Below are 15,942 nucleotides of genomic sequence, written 5' to 3'. Positions count from 1 at the left end.
GCAGCGCCTATAACATGGGGCAGAAAGCTGCACAGGCTTGGAGTAATGAAAGGTCCTCTTTAATTGTTCAAAAGTACCAAATGCAAACTATTACCTTTCAGTACAAAGTTGTATTATTGAAAGCTCTGTAAGCCCTACACAACTGTATTTTGCGGGTTCGCAATTGTGGATCTGCACAGTATTGAGGTTAAATTGCAGTGTTGGCACTTTGTGATAAATTATTTGGTTTTGGGTTGTAGTTTGGGTACTCTGTCTCTAAAAGGTTCGCCATCACTGCCTTAGTGTATGACAATATTGTTGAATGTTGGCACAGGCTGTTAAAATGTAACTACCGTATTTTTCGGACTATAAGACGCACCTAGGTTTTAGAGGAGGAAAATAGGGGAAAAAAAATTTGAAGCAAAAAATGGTAAAATATTTAATATATGGGAGTTGTAGTTTTGCAACAGCTGCAAGGCCACATTGACAGGTGACCCTGCAGCTGTACGGGGATGTATAGAGTGGGTTTTTTTGCGGGGCCAGAAGTACTTTTTAGTTATACCATTTTGGGGAATATCTATTGCTTAGATCACCTTGTATTGAAAAAAAAACCCGGTGGTTTATGACATATGATTTTCTACTTTTATATATATATATATTCTAGGGACAGGAGGTGATTTAGAACTTTTATTTTTCATATTTTTATTATATATTTTTAAAGGTTTTTTTTTTTTTTTTTTTTTTTTACTATTTTATTCCCCCCCGGGGGCTTGAACCTGCGGTCACTTGATCGCAAGTCCCATAGACGGCAATACAAGTGTATTGCCGTCTATGGGACATTCTCTCTATTAGTATTACGGCTGGTCATAGAGACCAGCCGCAATACTAATACAGCAGTGACAGGCCTGGGAGCCTCATTAGGCTCCCGGCTGTCACCCGAACAGGTCGGCTCCTGCGATATCGCCGCGCAGGAGCCGGCCTGCAACTCTACAGGTACGGGGCCGGTGGGGACCGGCCCCGGGGGAGAAGAGGCCGCTGACAGACTGCAGACCCGGCATCCGCTGTACTAGAGAGGCGGATGCCGGGGAGGGATAGACGCCGGGGCCTGAGACATCGCTCCTCTGCCCTGCCTGAAGCCAGCGGCGGGGGCACGGAGGAGCGGAATAGCATCACTCCTCCCGCTGCTGGCTTCATGCAGGACAGGGCAGCGATGTCTCAGGCCCCGGCGTCTATCCCTCCCCGGCATCCGCCTCTCTATTACGGCGGGTGCCAGGCCAGGCACATTCAGACTATAAGACGCACCCTTCTTTTCCCCCAAAATTTTGGGGAAAAAAAGTGCGTCTTATAGTCCGAAAAATACGGTATTCAACTTATTTTAGTTATGAGTAAATAAAAGCTGTGTTTTAGGAATAGTGTAGAATCATGGGTTTTTGTTGGAAAAAGGCAAAATTGTGATTAATGTGGTGCTATGTATCATTGGATCTGTGCCGGTAACGCTGCTATTGGCCGATCAGGATTCAGGGGCGATGTGAATTAATGCCAGAAAAGTCTGGAAGCCTTTAATAGGCTCCCGGCTGTCATCACAATTGATCGCTGGGACCCAGATCTCGTTCCGGGAGCTAGCCATCCTCCCTTAAGTGTCGCTGCCCATGCACTTCCGTGAAAATGGTACCTCGGTCAGCCTGCTGGCACTGATTATAGGCATTAGCATCAGGTTTACCCTGATGACAGACTAATTTAGAATATACTGTATCAAATAGACCCAGTTTTCTAGATCTCTGCTAGTTTACTTCCAGTGGATAACAAATCTGTCCATGGTCACGTGACGGACAGTCTAAGGCCAGGTAATAAACATTCATTATTAGCCACAGCTCAGTAAGCAGACATCTCTCTTGTATCTAGCTGTACAATGCAGAAACAAATATGGATTTTTTTTTTTCTTTATTTTTAACCTTTTTTTTTTTTTTTTTAGCTTTTTAACCACTTCAGTACCAGGCCAATTTCAGGTTCATCACCAGACACATTTTTGGGTTTTTGGTATTTGCAGGGGCTATAACATTTTTATTTGAGCTGTTCAACTAAATTCAGCATCTTTTTTTCAGTGATACATACCATATATACTCGAGTATAAGCCGACTCGAATACAAGCCGAGGCCCCTAATTTTACCACAAAAAAAAACTGGGAAAACTTATTGACTCGAGTATAAGCCAAAGGGAGGAAATGCAGCAGCTATTGGAAAATTTCAAAAATTAAAATGGTCGGAGTTTTTGGGTGCAGTAGTTGCTGGGTGCTGGGGAAGAGGAGGGGGTGTTTTGGTTGTCTGTCCCTTCCCTGAGCTTGAGGAATGGGGTTTTTTCCACCCATTTGGAATTCAACCTGGCTGAATATAGGGTATCTGCAGTGCTCCTATTGACCCCTTCCCGACGGAATAGGAGCACTGCAGATACCCTATATTCAGCCTGGCTATAGACAGACTGAATTCCAAGTGGGGGGGGGGGGGGGGAACAGTGTCTCAGGGAAGGGGCAGTTAGACAACTTTTATTTTCCAGCTATGGCGTATACCGTACAGGGAAAATATTTTTATAGATTTGTAGAGCGGGTGTTTTCGGACACAGGGATACCTAACATGTATGTGTTTCATAGTATTAGTTTTATAGGGGGGGGGGGGGGGGGGGGGCATCTCCACTGTAACTCCAGTGCTCAGGAACGCCATTATAGCTACAGACCACTACAGACTACAGCTACCGTAGTTACAGACTCGGCATACAGACACCAGGGCGGGTGCCGGGTCCGCAGCATCGCCACGCTCCTGGCAGGAGCATGGCGATGCTGTTCATTTCAAACTACAGAAGTACAGAAGGCCCGGGACTTCTGCCAGCAGCGTGGCGATGCTGCGGCCCGGTACCCGCCCCCGTCTTTGTATGCAGATTCTGTAACTACGGTATTATCGTAATGATTTGAATATAGGCCAAGGCTGAAAAACTCGGCTTATATTCAAGTATATATGGTATATAAAATATAAACAAAAACAGGAGAGAAAACGTGTGTTTTTAACTTTTAATTTTTTTTTATTCAACAGCACAAAGTGCTACTAAAAAATAATTTTTAAATTTTTTCCTCTCCAATACAGTAACTTATTTTGCATGGTTTCATCAAGGGTGGAGTTAGCACCTGTGTTAAGGGCATGTTATTGACGTATTCTATATTTTAAGTATTTTATTTAAATTATTTTTGGTGAGGGAGGTCGATTTCCCCTGTGGTTGGGGCTGGTACATTTAACCCCATTTTCAGGAGGAATGCATCCTGCTGCCCATGACTGTTGAGCTCATCTGAGTCTTTTAGGACTCAGCAGTTCTAACAGTGTTTGGTCCCCAGTGGATCACATGATCACCAGGGCAGAGGGGAGCCGCATCATGGTGGCTCCCATAGCGGTGTATGCAATGCTTATTGAATAATAAACCTTCCCTACCTTCTATAGGGGAGCTCTGGTTGTAGTAACAGACTGCTCCCAATTTCAACAGCTGCACGATTTCGTGCAGCTACTGAAAAGTACAAGGACGTACCATTGCATCCTTGCAGAACTAGACATCCATTTTCTGGACGTATATACCGATGGGCGGCCCGGAAGTGGTTTAAAGGAATGAATCACTAGAAAGTGATGCAATGTTTTAAACAAAATTTTAAAGTTTAAAAATTTTGGGTGAGGTTTTAAAAAATATTGCATGTTATCAATATTTTGAAAAATTCCTTAAACTCCAGCATGTTCGTAGACATTCGGACAGTTGATATGCTGAGACTTCCTGTTTTCTGTCAGGCTAGGTTCACATCTGAGTTCAGTCTCCATTCGGGGCTTCCATCCATGAATCTAATTTAAAAAATGCAGAGCGAAAAGTCCTGCTTGCACTCTCTGCACTTTTCCACCTTTTTTGGACGGAAACCAGGCAGACCCCTTTATAGAATGGGATCTGCTTTTTTTTTTTTTTTTTTTTTAAAGTAGATTAGGTTTCTGTTCGTGAGGTCCCCAAGAGATTCCAACAGTCTCAATAGGTGATTTCACAACTTTTCAACTATCCCTTCTGCAGAGGTTATAGCGCATTCCTAGAAAACTGTCCCAAAGCAGTCAAAATGGTCTAAAAATGAGATTTAAAGACTAGGTAATTTGCTTGCGTCAATTTCCCTTTAAGAACATATTTTATTGCGGAAAGATCTTTACTTTTAATTGCTTTAATTTTCCAGTTGCTTAATTCTTCTCTACTTTATAATTTAGTGATGTGTATACCATGAAAAAGTTACCGTATATACTTGAGTATAAGCCGACCCGAATATAAGCCGAGGCCCCTAATTTTACAACGAAAAAAATAGGAAAATGTATTGACTCGAGTATAAGCCTGGGAGGGAATCCTCCATTGCAGATAAAAAGTCTGGTCATGTGCATTACAGCTTAGTAACTCCACGTGCGTCATAGTAATAGCAGTTAACCCCATCATGTTACTCACATTAACCCCGTGTGCCTCACACAAGAGTTACTGATATGTGGGACATATGGAGGTAATAATTAGGTATCTTCATAATTAAGGTCCTTTATTAGTACCCCCCTGTCTCTCACATATTAGTAACCCTTATATGGGGCACACAGAGGTTAATTTGAGGGACATGATGGGGTTAACTGCTATTAATGTGAGGCACATGGAGTTACTGAAACTAAATTAATAACCCCAAATGCCTGACATTACTAGGAATAGTAACCCCAGCAGGTACCTGTGTTTTACTTTCACTTTACTGCAGCTTCCTCTTCTCGATACGACAGACATCGTCTATAAGACACAATGAATCCTGCACATAATGGCCACTGACTTATCTGCAGATGTTACATTCTAGTGGCTACAGGACCTTTGATGTCATCACAGTCACATGACCTACATGACAAGCCAAATCACAGAGCAGTAGCACTAAAGGACCTCCCCCTTCATTTAATTTATGCAGGTTCTTGCAGGTCTCTGTGCTCCATGGATCCTGACTCGAGTATAAGCCGAGCGGGGCTTTTTCAACATAAAAACTGTGCTGAAAAAGTTGTCTTGTACTCGAGTATATACATAATGTGTTTTAAGACTGTCAACAATGTAACAGTAGTGATTTAAGACACAGCAGAAAAGAATGGAAACTTGATAAGAGATAACATTATACACCTCAAACATCTAGAATCATTGCAAACCTCATCAATAAGAATTAAAGGATTCTCAATTTTGGTCTTCTTTAGGCACTGGATAATTTTTCCTGGCATGGCCCCAACATACGTTCTCCTGTAAAGAAATTAAGATGCTATATTTTAAAATCGTAAATGTGTATTCATATACAAACTTATACCAAAGGAGAAGTAATGATCATAGCAGTTAATTAGAAACTAAATAAAATAGCATCTTTGTACATATTATGGTCTAGGTACACATGGTTACGTTTTAGTTGCCTGACATTTGAAAACATTTGCTATATGAAGAAGTCATACAAAAACAGCGCAAAAAGAGCTCACAGATATAGGTCTAATTCAAAATCCAAACTCCAGGCTGTAGGGAATGAAAAACATAGGTCTTGTCCCACAGACTTGAATTAAATCCACTCTGAATAAAAATACTTCAGCACCAAGCCAAAAGATGTTTTTAGAAAATATAAAACTTTTAGGGCTAATTCACACGTCGGCAAAGGGGCGGATTTTGACAGAGGATTTCGCTTCAAAATCCGCCCCTTTACAATGGTGGTCTATGCAGACCGCCGGGCTTCTTTTTTCCGCTAGCGGCGGGCTGCTGCTAGCGGAGAAAAGAAACGACATGTCCTATCTTCAGGCGGAAGCCACGGCTTATTTTTAAAATAGTTTCGAGAGAACCCTTACTGATGGTATAAAATGACATACTAAAAACACAGTATTTAAAAACAAGATGCCACACCCCCACATCACTTGACACAATCATATTAGCGCGGGTTCACATCTGCACCTCTGTCTCCATTTTGCAGGTTTCAGTTTCCTGCCCGAAACTGGACAGGAGACGGAAACCTGCAGTCATTTTTCAAACCCATTAATTTGAATGGGTTCGGAAAGTGTCCGGCCATGAGCGCCTATAAGCGTTCTGTGCTCTCCGCGGCAAAACTGATTTTTTTTTTTTTTAACCAGACACAAAGTCAGACATTCAGGCGGAAAACGGAGAACCTGTGTGAACCTGCTCATAGTGCTCGTCCATAGAAGAGTATTATCAGGAGGGGAGGGGGAGTTCCTCCCCGCTCACACTGTACAGTGCGATAAGCGCTCCTGTGAAGAAGGGCGTCCCTGACTGACTATCAGAAACGCCCTTCAGACTGTAAAGAGCTACGGTACCAGAACCGATAGCGCTTTACCCGGGGCACAGATGGGGAAAGCCGAATTCGCTGAATTCAACTCACTGTCGGCTTTCCAGCAGTATATAGAACTGCCTGTGCCCAAATCAGTGAAAGGTCCTCTTTAACCACTTCCAGAACACCCATAGACTATAAACGTCCAGGAAGTGGTTGCCTAGTTCTGACAGGACGTACCGGTACGTCCAGTCAGAACACAGTAGCTGCACTAAGAGCGTGCAGTTACTGAAGCTGGGAGCCGGCTGTAACTTCAGCCGGAGCTCCCAGAGAGATGACAGGGAAGATTTATGCCTGCCTTCTCGATCGCTGTGTATACAGCGCTCAATGAGCACTGTATACACAGCTATGGACACTGCCATAATTCAGCCACCCTCTGACCCGGCGGTCACGTGATCCGCCGGGAGCAGAGTCTTACCAGAGCTGCTGGGTCCTGCTCAGTAAGCTGTATATACAGTGTGCAGAAGGCTGTATTTCTCCTGCAACTGGGCTAAATGTACCAGCCCCAGTTATAGGGGAAATCAGCCTCCAGTACAAAAAAAAAAAATTTAAAAAAAAAAAAAAAAAAAAGTGATCAGATGTCTCCAAAGGTCTCTTATCACCTTATGAGGACACAATCTGAAAAAAAATAAAAAATAAAGTAAAAATATAATAAAGTTTTTTTTAAAAGAAAATGTAATTAAAATTTTTTAAAAAATAATACGCTAATAAAACTCCGTTATTAAAGGTTATAGCCCCAGCCCCGACGACACCATACAAAATAAAAATTACCGTAACTATATTATAAAGTTTTTCAGTGACACTTTATGTTAATTAAATTTAAAAAAAAATTGAAAACCAGACACAATTTCCCTCCTATTTTGTTTATATTTTCCCGGATATAAAAAAAAAAAAAATTAAAACACATTTGAAAATAAAAACAACATAAAAATAAAGCCCTATGTGTCCCTGAAAAAAGACGCAAAATTTAGTTGACGGAGACATATGAGAAAAATGTTTCAGACCTCAAGACCGCACATACAAAATAAACCTAAAATGTGTCTGGTCCTGGACCACAAATTGGCCCGGCACTGAAGTTGTTAAGTGCACCAGGTTGTACAGTTACGTCTTGGTACATGTCGATGAATATGGCAACTGCTCTGGAACAATGCAGCTGCGCTAGCTGCAGGGTCTTTACCGTTTCATAAAGCAGACATGGTAACATTGCCAGTGATCAGAGATAACTCTGTTCACAGGCATTTAATCATTCCGATGCCGTGGTTAAATGCAGCCACGGCATCTGAGTGGTTACTATCACTTTCTATGTGATGTTCGGTAATGGGACAGCCAACCCCCAACTCCCGTGATTGCCCCCTGGGGTGTTATTGCTTACAATGGCAGCCTGGGGCCTTCTGAAGGCTTCTAGCCCTGCCATAATAATGTAACTACTAAAGCCTGCCTGCAGCAGGCTTCAATAGTTACATAGAAAATCTACCACACACTGCAATACAGAATATGGTGATTCAAAGAATGTTTTTTTCTTCAAAACTTAGAATTTTTGTAACGTTATTAAAAAATGAAAACTAGATAAACTTGGTATAAACATAGCATTTTTACTGCAGAGTGGAAGCCATAAGAAACAGAAAACAAACAAAAAAATAAACATAAAACAGCAGTACAGCTTTTTTTTTCTCAATTTTATCGCATTCTGAATTTTTTTCTGGCTTCCTGGTGCTTTGGACAAGATAATAAATCGTACCATCTTGAACAGTCACACACACCGTTTGATTATGTGATGCACTGAAAAACAGCGATGTATACTTAAACTATTTCTTTGACAAATTGACTTATAATTCTTTTTGAATATGCCACTTTTATCAGTCGTGATATATCATGTGACTGGTTACTACTTCCTGTTTAACTCTGGGAATCCATTAACCACCACCTACATTTTGTTACATTTGATCATATATGTGCAGCGAAGGTTAAGTCCATTCATAACCATATTTTTGTTTAATGTTTTATTGTTCATAACTTGTTTGTATTTGTGTTTAATATAATATGACATTATCTAACATTGTTTAAATTTAACAATATTTATTTACTGCAATGTCTGATTTTGTTTTGTTCTCGTGTTTAATGTTTATTTTGTGTGGTGTTAGCACTGCTTTACCCTAAATGTGAGAAGGAGTGCTATGAGAAGTCTTTCCTTCCGCAGTTAGGCTGTACAACCAACACCGAGCTAAGTGAAGAGTTTTTGTATTTGTATATTGTATTATCTATTCTGCTGTAACATGGTGGAACTATTACAGGATTATCTTATCTTATGGTGGGATTTTTGTATGTTCTTTTTTGGGGATTTTTTCATGATGGTCTTTGTTTGGTATTAAATGATGCAAATACCCATTTGTTATATAAGTATTTGGCTTTTTCTAATATGATTGTGCTGTGATCCAAGGTAGTGTGGTATCTCATTTTTAAATACTGTGTGTTTGAATTTATTCCATGAGTAAGGGACATGTTGTCCCAAAATGCATAGGCATGTTTTCCTGTTGATTCCCGAACCTATGGATTCTTTTTTTTTTTTTTTTTTTTTTATTTATGAAGATTAAACGTTATATTTTATAAAAACATTTTTTTGGCTTGGTGCTGAACTAATTTTACCTGGAGAGTGGATTATATGAAAAAGTATCTGATGTCAATATATAAAAAAAAAAAAAAAAAAAAGTAAAAGTGTGAAACTCCGTTCCAAAGGTTTGTACCCACTGCTATAAAAATCAATGTGTTTGATTACATCTAGAACTTTTGGCAGTTTAAACTCACCGCCCCCAACGTGTGATACTCTAGCTTAACAGCCAGCTAAAGATCTGCCTAACTCCCTGTACATCCTCCTCAATTAGTCATCTCAGCACTGACAATAGAGTCACAAATGAACAGAGATTCTGAGCCAATCCTCCATCCTGCTGTAATAGCTATGTCACTGATGATGTGATACAGATTTCGATAAAGTACCTAATAGAATGTTGTCATTACATGGCAGACACCTTCTCTCTTTTCTGCACTGATCAGAGAGATGACTGCATGTTTTTAGATGATACACTTTTCTCATTGTAGGTTCCACTCCTGGTTTTAGATTACATATACTGACCAAATGCTGCTATACTGGGTGTATTCAATAGTAGAACAGATCATAGCAACAAAGACACACAGACAATATAAATTAAGATGTAATACTAACAAAATGTACAGCTAAACCTCACCCCCAACTTATTTCCGCGATTCATTTTCCTTGTATTGGCTTACTTACTATACAAACTACTTATAGGAGCTCTCAAAAACTAACTTAAGAGCTCCTGTAAAACAAGAAAGGTTATATGGAGTTTCTTTACACAGCATTGGTACAGGCTACTAGATTGTGCATTAAAACAGTACTGTTCCATAAACTCAAGGAGGTTGAAAACTCACCTATGACCCTTAATCTCAGCCACATCAGTCATTCCACCCACACTGAACCGAAAATACTCTCTATTCAATGCACGGGCAATTGAGCGAGCAATACTTGTTTTTCCTACTCCTGGAGGACCATAAAAGCAAAGAATCTTTCCCTGTGTACTTCCCCTGAGCTGACTCACAGCAATGAATTCCTAAAAGACAATGCAATAAGTTTCAATATGTTTGAAGCAAAGCATAACTAGCATCGATGAAAAGTTTCTTTCACAGTGGTCAGATATAAGGCATTAATCAGACAAGACATTTATTTTTTTCCTTTTTAGTTTACCTGGGTGGAAGGATAACCCCAGGATAACTACCACTGTGAGTAATTTGCCCTAATCTTGAACCTTATAGATAATAGTAGATTCTGGATGTCTACAGTTATATAGTGTTTAATGCAATATAAATCTTTATTAACCCTGTTTCAACTAGGCCGAAGAGAAAAAGGAGATTAAAAAGTGAAGTCTATGTTGGAGAGAAGGCATTTAAACATGTCAATCTACGTTAGAATCCATGTCACAAAAGGAGGTCTCTTCAGGAAATGGGTCACACATACCTAAGCTGCAGCTTAAAGGGATTCTACCATTAAACTACCTTTTTTTCTAATGAACACGTCAGAATAGCCTTAAGAAAGGCTATTCGTCTCCTACCTTTAGACGTGGTCTCCGCCGCATCGTTCCGTAGAAATACCGGTTTTAACCGGTATGCAAATGAGCTCTCCGCAGCAATGAGGGCGGGCCCCAACGCTGACACACCGATGAGCGCGTCTCCATTGCTACCCGAGAGCTCTTTCCTGCGCCGCCTCCTTCTTCTGCAGCAACTCTGCCTCTTCTGGCTTCTCTTGCTCTTGTAGTTCTATACAGGAGCATAGAGAGGCCACCCCAAAATGGCCGCCGGCCAGCTCCTGTATTGAACTGCAAGAGCGGCTACCCCAAAATGGCTGCCGGCCGGCTCCTGTATTGAACTGCAAGAGCGGCTACCCAAAAATGGCCGCCAGCCATTTTTGGGTAGTCGCTCTTGCAGTTCAATACAAGAGCCGGCCGGCGGCCATTTTTGGGTGGCCTCTCTATGCTCCTGTATAGAACTACAAGAGCAAGAAAAGCCAGAAGAGGCGGAGTTGCTGCAGAAGAAGGAGGTGGTGCAGGAAAGAGCTCTCGGGCAGCAATGGGGATGTGCTCATCGGTGTTTCAGCGCTGGGGCCCGCCCTCATTGCTGCGGAGAGCTCATTTGCATACCGGCTAAAACCGGTATTTCTACGGAACGACGCGGCGGCGACCACGTCTAAAGGTAGGAGACGAATAGCCTTTCTTAAGGCTATTCCGACGTGGTAATTAGAAAAAAAAAAAAAGTAGTTTAATGGTAGAATCCCTTTAAACATGAAAGAGCTTGAACCAAGTGCTAGGAAGAGACTTTGAAAGAACTGCAGCCTTACTCCTTAAGGAACATGGATGTTAGAGTTGAGAAAAATGGAGTAGTTTCATCAAAACCGGTTCACTTATCCACAGATGGCATGACTTTGACAGAGCTACATTTTGAAAGGAGTGGTCTCTGATGGAACAATCTCTTTACAGATTACCAAAACCATGTGCAGATTAAAGCACTACTGTTACTTGCCCTGAATTATTACAGTAAAATTTTAAGATTAATTTAGCAGAGGCCTGCCAATTTTGGTTTGGTAATATTGTCCTGGAGTTTTAAATAAAAAGGGTGAATTGTAGCACCCAGACAGTTCAAAACAAAATAAAAATGTATGGGAGCGTTCACACTACCGTCGGTGTCCGACAGCTAGTGTCCACTGCTAAAGTCTGCAAAATCTTGTGTGGACATTAGGAGCGGACACAAGCTGTGTCGTGACATTTTGCATTCATTTAAATGGAGATCGGGTGCGTTCTTTTACAGTCTGTGCCTGTCCTTAACTGTCCGTTCCCAAAGAATGTCCGACTTTTCAAGCGGGCAGCAAAACCCAACATGTAGGTTATTTCTGTCTGCTTGAAAAGTCGGACATCTTTGGGAACAGACAGTTAAGGACAGGCACGGACTGTAAAAGAACACACCCGATCTCCATTTAAATGAATGCAAAATGTCACAACACAGCTAGTGTCCGCTGCTAATGTCCACGCAATATTTTGAACGGACATTAGCAGCGGACACTAGCTGTCGGACACCGACGGTAGTGTGAACACCCCCTAAGAGATAATTCTAATTCTAATGATTTATAATAATGGGGAACTCACAATATTATGAATAAAGTAGGTTTGTATATTCTTTACAATAAAAGCAGTGAGGAATCCTGGAAACTTCTAGATTCTAGCAAAATCTTACAAGAATTCTCTTCTTGACATCTTCCATCCCATAGTGATCTTCTTCCAAAACTTTTTCAGCTGTCCGCAGATCCAAGTTCTCTTGGCTATACTTCCCCCAGGGTATGGATGTTAACCAATCCAAGTAATTTCTTGTTACACTGTAAACAGACAAATAGCATTAAGTCCTGTACCATCACTTCATTGTTTGATTGCTTAACTCACTTTCTGTATACATGGTGCTCTACATGTTTTCTGCTTTAGTGCATTCTTTCTCTGCTTTAAAGGGGTTTCCCGGGGCTAATAAAACGTAACTAAAGGCAGGAAATTTTTATATGAATAAACAGACAACTGATTACATGTGTGTACCATTTTTACCATTCCTTATATTTTAAGGGTCAAGCAATACTTCCTGGTTGTGGGAGGGTCAGTGTTTTTCCAAGCAGCCTACCCCAGCATCTGCCCATTACACATCCTAGCAGTTTTTAATTGATGCCCACTACACTCCTCTTCCTGTCGTTTGTCTTGCTGATGTTGAAACCTGCAAATGTTTTTTTAAAAAACAGCATACATTGATCAAAAAAAAAATAATAAAAAAATAAAAAAGTGTTTTCTTATTCTTGGGTAAAAAAAAAGCAACATAAGAACACAGTGTCTGAGCAGACAACTGCGTGGTACTGCTGATCAAGCATTCACATTTTATTGCACATGTTGCTCTTCTCTTCTCCCTATACATCCAGTATGCTGTCAGCCTATTAGTGCCCATAAAACCCTCCCTCTACTCGAAGAATTAATAATGAAGGCAGGGGAGAGGCTTGAATAGTTAAAATAAATTAATTAATCTACCTGTCCTTGCTGATTATGATCACACTATTAATGTATAAAGTAAAAGCTGGCTTGTCTGGTGATCAGGACAAGCTCCCAACTCCTCCTAGTCAAAGTTTAGACAAAAATGGCTTTCATCAGGAATTACATTATGTTCATGTGGGCGTGGCTAACAACTGAAGACATGAGCACAATTCCTATCAGAAGTAAAGAAGTGATAGTAAAAAAAAAAGTGCTGGTCCCTCAATTCTGCAAAAGTGTAGGGAAATTTCATATGTTCTCAATTAGAAAAAAAATATTTCTGCACATTATTTATTTATATATCTCTATATCTATGTCAGAAAACCCCAGTAACTGTGCCAGGAAGTGCCTGTGAACCTGGTTTAATAAGACATAAAATACAAAAAAAAAAACAAAAAAAACAAAGTTATGGCATTAGGGCTCTGTTTACATCATGTTTGTAAAAACTATTGGCCTATGTGTTATAGTTCCATTCACCCAACACGTTCCAACGCTCTATTAGCCTCTGTTTGTTTGTTTTTTATAGTAAAGTATTCAGATGTTACAAACCTAACCGTTTACTGATTTACTCACTTTTCTATATATAGACAGAGATGAGCGAACAGTGAAATAGTCGATATTCGAACAAATATCAAACCCCATTATAGTCTATGGGGAAAAATGCTTAGTTTCAGTGGAACCCATAATTTGACTCAGGAGGGTCACCAAGTCCACTATGACACCTCAGGAAATGATGCCAACATCTCTGCAATGAAATTGGGACAGCAGGGAAGCATGTCTGGGGGAATCTAACACGCCCAAGTCACAGTTTTACCCCACCATCACAGCCTATCAACTACACACTTTCCACACTCAAAAAAACATCTATGAAAGTGGGAACATACCTGGAAACCTTCTTTCCTCCCGAATTGGATGGACAGAAACCCAAATTTTTAAGCTAAAGAAACATTACCAAGCACCCCTTTAAATCACGTTGCCCATGACAACCACAGATGGCATAGGCAATGGGAAATCCAACAGTACCCACCCTTAACTGTCATTGTGGATGTGTGTGTGTGTCTGTGAGATGAGGTAAGACCTTCAAAAATTCACTTTTCTGGCCCTTAACGTGAGCCCTTCCAAATTAAGTTAGAGGCCCTTAAGGTGAGCTACCAGCAGAGATTCAGGCCCTTCAGGTGACTTAAGCCTTTTACCAGCAGAGTTTTAGGCCTTTTAACTTACTTCTGCCTTGCACCAGCAGTGTTTTTGGCCCTTGGGGTTTATTGAGCCTTGCACCAGCAGTGTTTTTGGCCCTTGGAGTGAGTAGAGCCTCTAACCAGCAGAGTTTGGGGGAATCAGGGTGGATTGAGCCTAGTAGGAGCAGAATTGTGCAACGCTGATGATGGAGGAGTATGAGGAGGAGAAGGAGGAGGAATTGTAGAGGGTGAGCACACACATGTCGGGGTGCTTGACACCGGTGGACATGAAAATGATGGGTCTATCCAGTGGCTGTTCATTTTGATCAACAGCAGCCAGTCAGCACTGTCAGCTGATAGCCGGCTGCGCTTATCCGTAATTATGCCACCGGCTGCGCTGAAGACCCTTTCCGAAAGCACGCTGGCGGCAGGGCAGGAAAAGACCTCCAATGCGTACAGCGCAAGTTCCAGCCACAAGTCCAACTTGGAGACCCAATAAGTATAGGGCGCAGACGGATCGGAGAGGACAGGGCTGGGGTCGGCCAGGTACTCCTGCAACATGCGCCTATACTTGTCCCTCCTGGTGACAATAGGCCCCTCAGTGGCGGTAGTTTGGCGAGGGGGTGCCATTAACATGTCATAGACCTTGGAGAGTGTGCTCCTGGTGGGTGTGTACCGTATGGCGGCAGTTAGCCTGTTGGAGGAACTCTCTTCTCTGCCGCCGAGAGTTGATGGAAACATCTCCATCATATTCTGCACCAGTTGCTTGTGGCAATCACTGGTGCGACTGGCCCTCCCCTCTACCGGAATAAAAGTAGATATTTTTATACTGGGGGTCAAGGATTGCAAAAATCCAGTAGTGGTTGCTCTCCAGGATTTTGACAATGCGTTTGTCAGTTGAAAAATCACCCCAACATGAATTCAGCCATGTGTGCTAGAGTGTTACTTGGCATGACTTCGCTGCCCCCACCGGAATGGTCACTCTCCATTTCCTCCTCTTCCTCCTCCATTTCGCCCCATCTGCGCTGCAGCAATGGAACGCAATTAACTTCCCCACTAGCCTCCTGTAGCTACTGTAGACTTGCGAAAGTGGGCGCACAAGCACCACACTTTCACCAGTAGCTCGGGTAAATTTGGGTATGTTTTTAAAAACCGTTGCACCACTAAATTGAAAACGTGGGCCAGGCATGGAACATGTTGGAGGTTGGCAAGCTCCAGAGCAGCTACCAGGTTCCGTCCGTTATCACACACGACCATGCCTGGGCACAGGTGCAGCAGCGAAAATCATGTTGACGTCTCATCGAGGAGGGCATCCCTCACCTCGGAGGCAGTGTGTTGTCTGTCCCCCAAGTTGATGAACTTCAGCACGGCCTGCTGACGTCTACCCACGCCAGTGCTGCAGCGTTTCCAGCAAGTAGCTGGGGTCGATGTAATGGCGGAGGTGAAGGGTAGTGGTTCAGAGGCCCTTCCAGGAATGTCGGGTGGGAAAATGAGATAGACCGCCCGAGTTTGTGACCGGGTCCCAGCCTCAACTACATTCACCCAGTGTGCCGTCAGTGAAATGTAGCGTTCCTGTCCGCATGAACTTGTCCACGTGCCGGTGGTCAAGTGGACCTTTGTGCAAAGCGCGGAACTTAGGGCCCGCCTGATGTTGTGTGACACATGCTGGTGCAAGGTGGGGACGGCACAGCGGGAGAAGTAGTGACAGCTAGGGACGGCATAGCGAGGTGCCGCACTTGCCATCAGGTCACGGATGGCTTGAGTTTCCACAAGACGGAACTGCAACATCGCC

General features: G+C 42.1%; 1 protein-coding gene across 1 annotated transcript in view; it reads right to left on the bottom strand.

Annotated features, from left to right (window-relative positions):
• The window catches only part of LONP1 (lon peptidase 1, mitochondrial), a 75,899-nt gene that overhangs the window by 35,435 nt on the left and 24,522 nt on the right, over positions 1-15,942 (bottom strand). Inside the window, exons 9-11 of the mRNA XM_075282964.1 lie at positions 12,152-12,290; positions 9,803-9,981; positions 5,193-5,280 (exon numbers count right to left, since the gene is read on the bottom strand). Coding sequence (XP_075139065.1) covers positions 5,193-5,280; positions 9,803-9,981; positions 12,152-12,290 — 406 coding nt within the window. The remainder of the gene's footprint in view (positions 1-5,192; positions 5,281-9,802; positions 9,982-12,151; positions 12,291-15,942) is intronic.

Source organism: Leptodactylus fuscus, chromosome 1, assembly GCF_031893055.1.
Source record: "Leptodactylus fuscus isolate aLepFus1 chromosome 1, aLepFus1.hap2, whole genome shotgun sequence".
NCBI classification, from domain to species: Eukaryota; Metazoa; Chordata; class Amphibia; order Anura; family Leptodactylidae; genus Leptodactylus; species Leptodactylus fuscus.
Note: the sequence above shows the minus strand (reverse complement) of the source record. Positions and strands in the feature narration are given on the sequence as shown.